This window comes from Bombina bombina, chromosome 3, assembly GCF_027579735.1.
Source record: "Bombina bombina isolate aBomBom1 chromosome 3, aBomBom1.pri, whole genome shotgun sequence".
In the NCBI taxonomy this organism is placed as follows: Eukaryota; Metazoa; Chordata; class Amphibia; order Anura; family Bombinatoridae; genus Bombina; species Bombina bombina.
The window spans coordinates 126,858,671-126,873,319 of record NC_069501.1 but is presented as its reverse complement, the minus strand read 5'-3'; the positions used below and the strand labels follow the sequence as shown (position 1 = coordinate 126,873,319).

The 14,649-nt window shown below is 42.1% G+C and overlaps 1 protein-coding gene across 3 annotated transcripts in view; it reads right to left on the bottom strand.

The window, feature by feature from the left end:
• Positions 1-982: 982 nt before the first annotated feature.
• CCT8 (chaperonin containing TCP1 subunit 8) overlaps positions 983-14,649 on the bottom strand; it is a 51,348-nt gene continuing 37,681 nt past the window's right edge. Inside the window, exons 13-16 of one of the 3 annotated variants that reach the window (XM_053705986.1) lie at positions 9,635-9,799; positions 2,107-2,226; positions 1,737-1,850; positions 983-1,207 (exon numbers count right to left, since the gene is read on the bottom strand). In XM_053705986.1, coding sequence (XP_053561961.1) covers positions 1,755-1,850; positions 2,107-2,226; positions 9,635-9,799 — 381 coding nt within the window. In that variant the 3' untranslated portion in view covers positions 983-1,207; positions 1,737-1,754. The remainder of the gene's footprint in view (positions 1,208-1,736; positions 1,851-2,106; positions 2,227-9,634; positions 9,800-14,649) is intronic. The other 2 variants (XM_053705985.1, XM_053705987.1) reach the window with 2 other exon arrangements.

Genomic DNA, 14,649 nt, shown 5'->3' with positions numbered 1-14,649 from the left:
CGTTTTGTCACTAAGAAATATGAGTATTAACATGAATATTACCCTTTTTTGTAAGCATGATCCCAGTCGTTAAATCACTGCATCAGGCTTACCTCAATTATACAAGGCTCTGTCAGCATTTTCTAGATCTTATCTCTCTAGAAATAAATATACTGAACATACCTCAAAGCAGGTAATCTGCAGACCGTTCCCCCAACTGAAGTCTTTCCCATACTCTTCAATTATGCGTGAGAACAGCAATGGACCTTAGTTACAAACCGCTAAGATCATCAACTTCAAGGCAGATTCTTCTTCTAATTTCTGCCTGGGAGTAAAACAGTACGATGCCGGTACCGTTTAAAAATAACAAACTCTTGATTGAAGGTAAAAACTACACTAAGTCACCACATATCTCATACTTCCTATCTTGTCGAGAGTTGCAAGAGAATGACTGGGAGTGGCAGTTAGGGGAGGAGCTATATAGACAGCTCTGCTGTGGGTGTCCTCTTGCAACTTCCTGTTGGGAAGGAGAATATCCCACAAGTAATGGATGAACCCGTGGACTGGCTACACCTTACAAGAGAAATCATCTACATTGATTGGTTGGAATCGAAGTCCCTCAAGATCCAATCCTGTAGCACTTTTCGTGTCCGACCATCAGACTGTTTAATGACCTGCCCCCTTCACACACTGCGGTAGATAAAGCAGTATCCCTAGCAACCATACTCTACTCACGCCCCAGTGTTGAGATCGCGTAACTTGACCACATCATTTTGATCACATCAGCCGCGATCTACCAGCAGCACCTTCAGGATCTACTAGTAGATCCCGATCTACCTATTGGGCACCCCCCTGCTGTACACAATTCCTCAATTTTAATATTTCTAGTTATGCAACATTTTCATTTGCTTGAAAATAGTAAATTCAAAGGAAAATTAGATATCTATTACAAGATCGCACACATTATTATTATTATTGTGGTGTTGAAAATAAAATGCTACTATACCTTGATTTTTATATTTATTGTACAGTATTTTTTTAATATTTAACTTAAAGAAGTGAACCAGTCTCAAGCAGCTAAAGCTGTGGTTTGTACACACTGATAAAAAACAGTCCTAAATTCAAACAGAGCAAAAACATGTACATGTGTTTAGTCATTTTGGTCTTCGTCCCAATCCTTCTTTCCTTGTGGAGCTTTTGGGCCACCTGCTGGTTTTGCCATAATAATCTGTAAAGCATTAAAACAATTGTCAGAATTAAAAGTACCATTACGGATTTCATGCAGCATGCGTTCGTCACTTTACTGTGTCTATACAGGTCTCAGCGGCATCTCTAAAAATAACATTGCAATGGAGAATAATAAATTTTTTTTTTACTAGCCAAGTCCTTTAAAAAAACAAAAAAAGCCAACACTCTACAAAAATATTTATGGACAATTTAAATTATGACATTAACAGGAGTGGTTTAAAAGCTAAACAATGTACCACTGAATGGAAAGTTAATAGCTGATTTACAGTAAAATATAGAAATTAGTATATGATTTTTTATTTTTTAAAAAGTGCATCTGATACTAAAATCAGTTAGAATACTTCTATGTACAACTATTTTTCTAGCTGTATTAACAAAACAAATTCCATGCAGTGCACCAATTAATTGCAGTAACACAACGGAGTAAAAATCCAGGTTAGTAGTGCAGTAATGCAAATACTGTGTTTACATGCAGTGTAATCTAGTCACTCCATTCATATTGCTGGCACCTGCTCTTACACTGAAACCTAATGACTTTCAGGTTCATCTTGCCAATCATCTTTATCCCAGTGTCCTTGTTGTTTGGGGGCTTTTGGTCCACCAGCTGCTTTTGCCATTATAATCTACAGAATTTTATATAGTTCATCATTATAAAAACATAGGAAAATAAAAACGCTGACATTTGGAGATTTGTTTTCATCATCTTGTTTAAAAATAAAAACATTCCTATACATTACACAAACCAATAAATATTTTAGAATGATCCTCTTGATGTAATGACGCACTGAGAATCCTCACATCACAGCAAATACAGTGAGGGCACAGAGGTGCAAAGTGTAACCCTTGTCACAGTCAAAATTATTCTGTGCCTCAACTTACCTGGTCCACTCTAAGCACAGTGACAGCAGCATTTGTTGCCAGCTTAATTGCCCAATGTTTTCCCAGATATGTATCAAGTACATCACTTTCCAGCATATCTTTCACTGCTGCAGTCTCAGCCTGGAATATTACATGAAAAATAAAATTAAAGTATTTTCTACAGTGGTAACATCCATGGTGAATAAAAACAATTTCCCTATATAATTGATTAAAAAAAAAAGAAAAAAAAAAAAAAAGCACTTTTTAATGTTTTTTTTTTTTTAAATAATTGCTTTGACACCACAGACCGACTGTTTTGCACAGTTTTGGTTGTTGTGTTTTAATATTTAAAAAGAGCAGCAACAATAGGGGCTACAGGAAACAAGCAGAAACAAGATATGCATATTTTACATAACTCCTTATAATGCAATCATCATAAGCAGTGTCCTCCCCAGGGCTTTTTTAATGGGTGCATCACCCGGCTAAAATTGAAGCCAATAATGGGCTAACATTAGTAAATTAAAAAAAGAGTGTGCGTGTGAAAAAGAATATAAATATGCTGAAAGTCCCCCCCCCCCCCCGTTCAACTGGTTCTTAAAATGACACTTTAGTCAGAAAACAAAGTAAACTATTTATATAAAAAAAGAAAAAGGTTTATATATATATATATATCATTTTTTTGCAGCTAAAGTTTTTAAAGTTGAGAGTAAACTTGCCTGTGATGTCATATGCTCTCTTCTCCACACAGCTCAGTATTTTTGTACGCTCCCTAGCAAGCTTGTCCATGTACAGAGCCATGTGCTCCGCTACCAGGCACCACTGGCTGTGGCATTACTAGCTGTGCACAGTATGTTGTGTACACAATAAAAAGGCAGCAGTTTTCTGGCTTACTTTAACAGAAATAGGACAACCTGTAAGGGGAACTTCGTTTAGGCAGCTAAAACAACTTGTAGGGAGAAGTGTAAGTAATGTTTCAGGTGCCTTCACTGCAGAAACTATCTTGTTGCCAAGGTAACCCAGGCCGCACTATTGTAATCTATTACAGAGAACAACTATCAGAGCAGGGAGGCAGCTTCTGTTTAGTTTGTGTCCCTTCACTGCTATGTGCACTAAACTCTGCACAGCCAGTACTATTACAGCCAGTAGTGATTGGATACCGAGAAGGTTGCTCTATAGATATACAACAGATGGTTAGGGAGCGTAGGGAAAAAGTGTGAGCATGTGAGGAACGAACAATACTATAGTACCATGCAGATCATAAGAAATGACAACACAGGCAAGATCACTCAATTTTAACAACTTTAGCAGTAACATTTTTAATACATTTATATCGCAAATATGCTAAGAAATATTTTTTTCAAATATTATACTTAGTTTTCTAACAGTTTCCCTTTAAGGACTGTTCATTGGCTGATAAGAACTTCTACTGCTTTATTGGTGGACAGAGACACACCTCAGATGCATACAAAAACATTCAGCCACAGTACTTAAATTCTCTTTACAAAAGATGTACTTTTTTATGCCTTTAAAATGTCCCTTTGATGCATTACTTGAATGAACTTTTAATTGGAGCAATATTTCAAGAGTATCTTATTTCTGTGCATCTTTATAAATGAAAAAAAAACATAATTTATGCTTACCTGATAAATTCCTTTCTTCTGTTGTGTGATCAGTCCACGGGTCATCATTACTTCTGGGATATAACTCCTCCCCAACAGGAAATGCAAGAGGATTCACCCAGCAGAGCTGCATATAGCTCCTCCCCTCTACGTCAGTCCCAGTCATTCGACCAAGAATCAACGAGAAAGGAGTAACCAAGGGTGAAGTGGTGACTGGAGTATAATTTAAAAGATATTTACCTGCCTTAAAACAGGGCGGGCCGTGGACTGATCACACAACAGAAGAAAGGAATTTATCAGGTAAGCATAAATTATGTTTTCTTCTGTTATGTGTGATCAGTCCACGGGTCATCATTACTTCTGGGATACCAATACCAAAGCAAAAGTACACGGATGACGGGAGGGATAGGCAGGCTCATTATACAGAAGGAACCACTGCCTGAAGAACCTTTCTCCCAAAAATAGCCTCCGAAGAAGCAAAAGTGTCAAATTTGTAAAATTTGGAAAAAGTATGAAGCGAAGACCAAGTTGCAGCCTTGCAAATCTGTTCAACAGAGGCCTCATTCTTAAAGGCCCAAGTGGAAGCCACAGCTCTAGTGGAGTGAGCTGTAATTCTTTCAGGAGGTTGCTGTCCAGCAGTCTCATAGGCTAAACGTATTATGCTACGAATCCAAAAAGAGAGAGAGGTAGCAGAAGCTTTTTGACCTCTCCTCTGTCCAGAATAAACGACAAACAGGGAAGAAGTTTGGCGAAAATCTTTAGTTGCCTGCAAGTAGAACTTGAGGGCACGAACTACATCCAGATTGTGTAGAAGACGTTCCTTCTTTGAAGAAGGATTTGGACACAAGGATGGAACAACAATCTCTTGATTGATATTCCTGTTAGTGACTACCTTAGGTAAGAACCCAGGTTTAGTACGCAGAACTACCTTGTCTGAGTGAAAAATCAGATAAGGAGAATCACAATGTAAAGCTGATAACTCAGAGACTCTTCGAGCCGAGGAAATAGCCATTAAAAACAGAACTTTCCAAGATAACAATTTTATATCAATGGAATGAAGGGGTTCAAACGGAACACCCTGTAAAACGTTAAGAACTAAGTTTAAACTCCATGGCGGAGCAACAGCTTTAAACACAGGCTTGATCCTAGCTAAAGCCTGACAAAAGGCCTGGACGTCTGGATTTTCTGACAGACGCCTGTGTAACAAGATGGACAGAGCTGAAATCTGTCCCTTTAATGAACTAGCTGATAAACCCTTTTCTAAACCTTCTTGTAGAAAGGACAATATCCTAGGGATCCTAACCTTACTCCAGGAGTAACGTTTGGATTCGCACCAGTATAGGTATTTACGCCATATTTTATGGTAAATCTTTCTGGTAACAGGCTTCCTAGCCTGTATCAGGGTATCAATAACCGACTCAGAAAAACCACGTTTTGATAAAATCAAGCGTTCAATTTCCAAGCAGTCAGCTTCAGAGAAGTTAGATTTTGATGTCTGAATGGACCCTGTATCAGAAGGTCCTGTCTTAGAGGTAGAGACCAAGGCGGACAGGATGACATGTCCACTAGATCTGCATACCAAGTCCTGCGTGGCCATGCAGGCGCTATTAGAATCACTGATGCTCTCTCCTGTTTGATTTTGGCAATCAATCGAGGAAGCAGCGGGAAGGGTGGAAACACATAAGCCATCCCGAAGTTCCAAGGTGCTGTCAAAGCATCTATCAGAACCGCTCCCGGATCCCTGGATCTGGACCCGTAGTGAGGAAGTTTGGCGTTCTGGCGAGACGCCATGAGATCTATCTCTGGTTTGCCCCAACGTCGAAGTATTTGGGCAAAGACCTCCGGATGAAGTTCCCACTCCCCCGGATGAAAAGTCTGGCGACTCAAAAAATCCGCCTCCCAGTTCTCCACTCCCGGGATGTGGATTGCTGACAGGTGGCAAGAGTGAGACTCTGCCCAGCGAATTATCTTTGATACTTCCATCATTGCTAGGGAGCTTCTTGTCCCTCCCTGATGGTTGATGTAAGCTACAGTCGTGATGTTGTCCGACTGAAACCTGATGAACCCCCGAGTTGTTAATTGGGGCCAAGCCAGAAGGGCATTGAGAACTGCTCTCAATTCCAGAATGTTTATTGGAAGGAGACTCTCCTCCTGATTCCATAGTCCCTGAGCCTTCAGAGAATTCCAGACAGCGCCCCAACCTAGTAGGCTGGCGTCTGTTGTTACAATTGTCCAGTCTGGCCTGCTGAATGGCATCCCCCTGGACAGGTGTGGCCGATAAAGCCACCATAGAAGAGAATTTCTGGTCTCTTGATTCAGATTCAGAGTAGGGGACAAATCTGAGTAATCCCCATTCCACTGACTTAGCATGCACAATTGCAGCGGTCTGAGGTGTAGGCGTGCAAAAGGTACTATGTCCATTGCCGCTACCATTAAGCCGATCACCTCCATGCATTGAGCTACTGACGGGTGTTGAATGGAATGAAGGACACGGCATGCATTTAGAAGCTTTGTTAACCTGTCTTCTGTCAGGTAAATCTTCATTTCTACAGAATCTATAAGAGTCCCCAAGAATGGAACTCTTGTGAGAGGAAAAAGAGAACTCTTCTTTTCGTTCACTTTCCATCCATGCGACCTTAGAAATGCCAGAACTAACTCTGTATGAGACTTGGCAGTTTGAAAGCTTGAAGCTTGTATTAGAATGTCGTCTAGATACGGAGCTACCGAAATCCCTCGCGGTCTTAGTACCGCCAGAAGGGCACCCAGAACCTTTGTGAAGATTCTTGGAGCCGTAGCCAATCCGAATGGAAGAGCTACAAACTGGTAGTGCCTGTCTAAGAAGGCAAACCTTAGGTACCGGTGATGATCTTTGTGAATCGGTATGTGAAGGTAAGCATCTTTTAAATCCACTGTGGTCATGTACTGACCCTTTTGGATCATGGGTAAGATTGTCCGAATAGTTTCCATTTTGAACGATGGAACTCTTAGGAATTTGTTTAGAATCTTTAAATCTAAGATTGGCCTGAAAGTTCCCTCTTTTTTGGGAACCACAAACAGGTTTGAGTAGAACCCTTGTCCTTGTTCCGACCGCGGAACCGGATGGATCACTCCCATTAATAACAGATCTTGTACACAGCGTAGAAACGCTTCTTTCTTTATCTGGTTTGTTGACAACCTTGACAGATGAAATCTCCCTCTTGGGGGAGATAATTTGAAGTCTAGAAGGTATCCCTGAGATATGATCTCTAGCGCCCAGGGATCCTGAACATCTCTTGCCCAGGCCTGGGCGAAGAGAGAAAGTCTGCCCCCCACTAGATCCGGTCCCGGATCGAGGGCTCTCGGTTCATGCTGTCTTTGGGGCAGCAGCAGGTTTCCTGGCCTGCTTGCCCTTGTTCCAGGACTGGTTAGGTTTCCAGCCTTGCCTGTAACGAGCAACAGCTCCCTCCTGTTTTGGTGCAGTGGAGGTTGATGCTGCTCCTGTTTTGAAATTCCGAAAGGGACGAAAATTAGACTGTCTAGCCTTAGCTTTGGCTTTGTCTTGAGGTAGGGCGTGGCCCTTACCTCCTGTAATGTCAGCGATAATTTCTTTCAAACCGGGCCCAAATAAAGACTGCCCCTTGAAAGGTATATTAAGTAATTTGGACTTAGAAGTAACATCAGCTGACCAGGATTTTAGCCACAGCGCCCTACGTGCCTGGATGGCGAATCCTGAGTTCTTAGCCGTAAGTTTGGTTAAATGTACTACGGCCTCCGAAATGAATGAATTAGCTAGTTTAAGGACTCTAAGCCTGTCCGTAATGTCGTCTAGCGTAGATGAACTAAGGTTCTCTTCCAGAGACTCAATCCAAAATGCTGCCGCAGCCGTAATCGGCGCGATACATGCAAGGGGTTGCAATATAAAACCTTGTTGAACAAACATTTTCTTAAGGTAACCCTCTAATTTTTTATCCATTGGATCTGAAAAAGCACAGCTATCCTCCACCGGGATAGTGGTACGCTTAGCTAAAGTAGAAACTGCTCCCTCCACCTTAGGGACCGTTTGCCATAAGTCCCGAGTGGTGGCGTCTATTGGAAACATCTTTCTAAATATTGGAGGGGGTGAGAACGGCACACCGGGTCTATCCCACTCCTTAGTAACAATTTCAGTTAGTCTCTTAGGTATAGGAAAAACGTCAGTACTCGCCGGTACCGCAAAGTATTTATCCAACCTACACAATTTCTCTGGTATTGCAACGGTGTTACAATCATTGAGAGCTGCTAAAACCTCCCCTAGTAATACACGGAGGTTCTCCAATTTAAATTTAAAATTTGAAATATCTGAATCCAATCTGTTTGGATCAGAACCGTCACCCACAGAATGAAGCTCTCCGTCCTCATGCTCTGCAAGCTGTGACGCAGTATCAGACATGACCCTAGTATTGTCAGCGCACTCTGTTCTCACCCCAGAGTGATCACGCTTGCCTCTTAGTTCTGGTAATTTAGACAAAACTTCAGTCATAACAGTAGCCATATCTTGTAATGTTATCTGTAATGGTCGCCCAGATGTACTAGGCGCCATAATATCACGCACCTCCCGGGCGGGAGATGCAGGTACTGCCGCGTGAGGCGAGTTAGTCGGCATAACTCTCCCCTCGCTGTTTGGTGAAATTTGTTCAAATTGTACAGATTGACTTTTATTTAAAGTAGCATCAATACAGTTAGTACATAAATTTCTATTGGGCTCCACCTTGGCATTGGAACAAATGACACAGATATCTTCCTCTGAGTCAGACATGTTTAACACACTAGCAATAAACTTGCAACTTGGTTATAATCTTTTTTAGCAAAAACGTACTGTGCCTCAAAGAGGTACTAAACGATTAAATGACAGTTGAAATAATGAACTGAAAAACAGTTATAGCATCAAACTTTAAAACAACACAACTTTTAGTAAAGGTTTGTTCCCATTAGTAAAATAACAATAATTAAATTTGACATAAAAAATTACAGAGCAACGTTTTTATTCACAGTCAATATAAAATTCTCACAGCTCTGCTGAGAGAATCTACCTCCCTCCAAAGAAGTTTGAAGACCCCTGAGATCTGTCAGAGATGAACCGGATCATGCAGGAAATATAAGAGTAGCTGACTGGAAATTTTTGATGCGTAGCAAAGAGCGCCAAAAACGGCCCCTCCCTCTCACACACAGCAGTGAAGAGAAACGAAACTGTCACAATTAAAAGCAAACAACTGCCAAGTGGAAAATAATGCCCAAATATTTATTCACTCAGTACCTCAGAAATGTAAACGATTCTACATTCCAGCAAAAACGTTTAACATGATAAATACTTATTAAAAGGATTAGTGACTTTTAACAGAGTAGTTCCGGTGAAATACCATCCCCAGAATACTGAAATGTATACATACATGTCATTATAACGGTATGGCAGGATTTTCTCATCAATTCCATTCAGAAAATAAAACTGCTACATACCTCAATGCAGATTCATCTGCCCGCTGTCCCCTGATCTGAAGCTTTTACCTCCCTCAGATGGCCGAGAACAGCAATATGATCTTAACTACTCCGGTTAAAATCATAGTAAAAAACTCTGGTAGATTCTTCCTCAAACTCTGCCAGAGAAGTAATAACACGCTCCGGTGCTATTGTAAAATAACAAACTTTTGATTGAAGTCATAAAAACTAAGTATAATCACCATAGTCCTCTCACACATCCTATCTAGTCGTTGGGTGCAAGAGAATGACTGGGACTGACGTAGAGGGGAGGAGCTATATGCAGCTCTGCTGGGTGAATCCTCTTGCATTTCCTGTTGGGGAGGAGTTATATCCCAGAAGTAATGATGACCCGTGGACTGATCACACATAACAGAAGAAATATATATATACTGAAAAGGAAATTGTTCTTTTAAAAGCATTAAGTTCAAAATCATTACCTCTATGTCAAATCCCACATTTTTGTTGCCTTCATGATGCATAGCATACAGCTTGGAGATTACTTCATTGGCTTTTACTCCGGTATTTTCTGCTAAAGCCCTTGGAATGGATTCAAATGCTTCTGCAAACTTTTTAATAGCATACTGATCTAACCCAGGACATGTCTAAGATGAATAAAAGTGTGTTAAGGATAAATACAAATGCAGCAAAAGTAGCAAATCATTTTGTTATCAAGTGACAAGAAACAACCAGAAATCTTAGTGGGGGCATTCATTGGCGTCTGGTGGACTACAAACCAGGGTCTAATATTAAGTAGCCAGTAGCACGTGTGTGTGTTTTCTACATTTTGGCCCCCAAAAAGTAATTTTTCTCAGTCCGTATTTACTGTTTATAGCTCACTTGTCCAGCGTTGCATTAATAAAAACAAAAATCACAGGATTATTGAGAAATCATAACCTGTGCAATTTCACCATTCATCTTCATGCAGCAAACTCTTGCTCTAGATTAAGCAGCTGACCGCTTTATCCAAATCAGGAGCATACTACATTAAGGTGAATGGCCCACAACCCTGGGGACAACCCTGTGACATTTTGAAAGGTGACACTGTGTAGTATGTGCACAATTTAATAAGCATAATCAATTATGTTTAATATTTTTAACATTTACTGTCCCTTTAAAAGTTAAATTATTATAAGTTAAAGGGACATAATATACCCATATGCTAAATCACTTAAAATTGATGCATTGTAACTAAAAAGTTGACAAGGAAATATCACCTGACCATCTCTTAGTAAAAAAAGGAAGATATTTGACCTAAAAATTTCTTCAGCTCACAATAGTAAGTGCTGTGTGAACTAGCATCTTGATTGGCAATCCCTTTACAATGGGATGTGACTATGAAGGAAATTTTGAGATAAAAACATAATTTATGCTTACCTGATAAATTCCTTTCTCCTGTAGTGTAGTCAGTCCACGGGTCATCCATTACTTATGGGATTATATCTCCTCCCTAACAGGAAGTGCAAGAGGATCACCCAAGCAGAGCTGCTATATAGCTCCTCCCCTCTACGTCATACCCAGTCATTCGACCGAAACCAAACAAGAAAGGAGAAACTATAGGGTGCAGTGGTGACTGGAGTTTAATTTAAAATTTAGACCTGCCGAAAAAACAGGGCGGGCCGTGGACTGACTACACTACAGGAGAAAGGAATTTATCAGGTAAGCATAAATTATGTTTTCTCCTGTTAAGTGTAGTCAGTCCACGGGTCATCCATTACTTATGGGATACCAATACCAAAGCTAAAAGTACACGGATGACGGGAGGGACAGGCAGGACCTTTACACGGAAGGAACCACTGCCTGAAGAACCTTTCTCCCAAAAACAGCCTCCGAAGAAGCAAAAGTGTCAAATTTGTAAAATTTCAAAAAAGGTGTGAAGTGAAGACCAAGTTGCAGCCTTGCAAATCTGTTCAACAGAGGCCTCATTCTTAAAGGCCCAAGTGGAAGCCACAGCTCTAGTAGAATGAGCTGTAATCCTTTCAGGAGGCTGCTGTCCAGCAGTCTCATAGGCTAAACGTATTATGCTACGAAGCCAGAAGGGGAGAGAGGTAGCCGAAGCCTTTTGACCTCTCCTCTGTCCAGAATAAACGACAAACAGGGAAGAAGTTTGGCGAAAATCTTTAGTTGCCTGCAAATAAAATTTCAGGGCACGGACGACGTCCAGATTGTGCAGAAGTCGTTCCTTCTTTGAAAAAGGGTTAGGGCACAATGATGGAACAACAATCTCTTGATTGATATTCCTGTTAGTGACTACCTTAGGTAAGAACCCAGGTTTAGTACGCAGAACTACCTTGTCTGAATGAAAAATCACAATGTAAGGCCGATAACTCAGACTCTTCGAGCCGAGGAAATAGCCATTAAAAACAGAACTTTCCAAGATAACAGCTTGATATCAATGGAATGAAGGGGTTCAAACGGAACACCCTGTAAAACGTTAAGAACTAAGTTTAAGCTCCACAGCGGAGCAACAGTTTTAAACACAGGCTTAATCCTGGCCAAAGCCTGACAAAAAGCCTGAACGTCTGGAACTTCTGACAGACGTTTGTGTAAAAGGATAGACAGAGCTGAGATCTGTCCCTTTAACGAACTAGCAGATAAACCCTTTTCTAAACCTTCTTGTAGAAAAGACAATATCCTAGGAATCCTAACCTTACTCCATGAGTAACTCTTGGATTCGCACCAATGCAAGTATTTACGCCATATTTTATGGTAAATTTTCCTGGTAACAGGTTTCCTAGCCTGTATTAAGGTATCAATCACTGACTCCGAGAATCCACGCTTTGATAGAATCAAGCGTTCAATCTCCATGCAGTCAGCCTCAGAGAAATTAGATTTGGATGTTTGAAAGGACCCTGAACCAGAAGGTCCTGTCTCAGAGGCAGAGACCATGGTGGACAGGACGACATGTCCACTAGATCTGCATACCAGGTCCTGCGTGGCCACGCAGGCGCTATTAGAATCACAGATGCTCTCTCCTGTTTGATCCTGGCAATCAATCGAGGAAGCATCGGGAAGGGTGGAAACACATAAGCCATGTTGAAGACCCAAGGTGCTGTCAGAGCATCTATCAGTACCGCTCCCGGGTCCCTGGACCTGGATCCGTAACAAGGAAGCTTGGTGTTCTGGCGAGACGCCATGAGATCCAGATCTGGTTTGCCCCAACGCCGAAGCAGTTGGGCAAACACCTCCGGATGAAGTTCCCACTCCCCCGGATGAAAAGTCTGACGACTTAGGAAATCCGCCTCCCAGTTCTCCACGCCTGGGATGCTGACAGATGGCAAGAGTGAGACTCTGCCCAGCGAATTATCTTTGAGACTTCCATCATCGCTAGGGAACTCCTTGTCCCTCCCTGATGGTTGATGTAAGCCACAGTCGTGATGTTGTCCGACTGAAACCTGATGAACCTCAGAGTTGCTAACTGAGGCCAAGCCAGAAGGGCATTGAAAACTGCTCTTAATTCCAGAATGTTTATTGGAAGGAGTCTCTCCTCCTGAGTCCATGATCCCTGAGCCTTCAGGGAATTCCAGACAGCGCCAACCTAGCAGGCTGGCGTCTGTTGTTACAATCGTCCAATCTGGCCTGCTGAAGGGCATCCCCCTGCACAGATGTGGTCGAGAAAGCCACCATAGAAGAGAATCTCTGGTCTCTTGATCCAGATTCAGCATAGGGGACAAATCTGAGTAATCCCCATTCCACTGACTTAGCATGCACAATTGCAGTGGTCTGAGATGCAGGCGCGCAAAAGGTACTATGTCCATTGCCGCTACCATTAAGCCGATTACCTCCATGCATTGAGCCACTGACGGGTGTTGAATGGAATGAAGGACACGGCAAGCATTTAGAAGTTTTGTTAACCTGTCCTCTGTCAGGTAAATTTTCATTTCTACAGAATCTATAAGAGTCCCCAAGAAGGGAACTCTTGTGAGTGGCAATAGAGAACTCTTTTCTACGTTCACCTTCCACCCATGCGACCTTAGAAATGCCAGAACTAACTCTGTATGAGACTTGGCAGTCTGGAAACTTGACGCTTGTATCAGAATGTCGTCTAGGTACGGAGCTACCGATATTCCTCGCGGTCTTAGTACCGCCAGAAGAGAGCCCAGAACCTTTGTAAAGATTCTTGGAGCCATAGCTAACCCGAAGGGAAGAGCTACAAACTGGTAATGCCTGTTTAGGAAGGCAAACCTTAGGTACCGATAATAATCCTTGTGAATCGGAATGTGAAGGTAGGCATCCTTTAAATCCAGTCATGTACTGACCCTTTTGGATCATAGGCAAGATTGTCCGAATAGTTTCCATTTTGAACGATGGAACTCTTAGGAATTTGTTTAGGATCTTTAAGTCCAAGATTGGTCTGAAGGTTCCCTCTTTTTTGGGAACCACAAACAGATTTGAGTAAAATCCTTGTCCGTGTTCCGACCGCGGAACCGGGTGGATCACTCCCATTAGTAAAAGGTCTTGTACACAGCGTAGAAACGCCTCTTTCTTTATCTGGTTTGCTGACAACCTTGAAAAATGAAATCTCCCTTTTGGAGAAGCTTTGAAGTCCAGAAGATATCCCTGGGATATGATCTCTAACGCCCAGGGATCCTGGACATCTCTTGCCCAAGCCTGGGCGAAGAGAGAGTCTGCCCCCCACTAGATCCGTTTCCGGATCGGGGGCCCTCACTTCATGTTGTCTTAGGGGCAGCAGCAGGCTTTCTGGCCTGCTTGCCCTTGTTCCAGGACTGGTTAGGTTTCCAGCCCTGTCTGTAGCGAGCAACAGTTCCTTCCTGTCTTGGAGCGGAGGAAGTTGATGCTGCTCCTGCCTTGAAGTTATGAAAGGCACGAAAATTAGACTGTTTAGCCTTTGGTTTGGCCCTGTCTTGAGGCAGGGCATGGCCCTTACCTCCAGTAATGTCAGCGATAATTTCTTTCAAACCGGGCCCGAATAATGTCTGCCCTTTGAAAGGTATGTTAAGCAATTTAGATTTAGAAGTCACATCGGCTGACCAGGATTTAAGCCACAGCGCTCTACGCGCTTGAATGGCGAATCCGGAGTTCTTAGCCGTAAGCTTAGTTAAGTGTACTACGGCATCAGAAATAAATGAATTAGCTAGCTTAAGGACTTTAAGCTTGTCTATAATCTCATCCAATGGAGCTGAGCTAATGGTCTCTTCCAGAGACTCAAACCAGAATGCCGCCGCAGCCGTGACAGGCGCAATGCATGCAAGGGGTTGTAATATAAAACCTTGTTGAACAAACATTTTCTTAAGGTAACCCTCTAACTTTTTATCCATTGGATCTGAAAAAGCACAGCTATCCTCCAAAGGGATAGTGGTGCGCTTAGCCAGAGTAGAAACTGCTCCCTCCACCTTAGGGACCGTCTGCCATAAGTCCCGTGTGGTGGCGTCTATTGGAAACATTTTTCTAAATATAGGAGGGGGTGAAAAAGGCACACCGGGTCTATCCCACT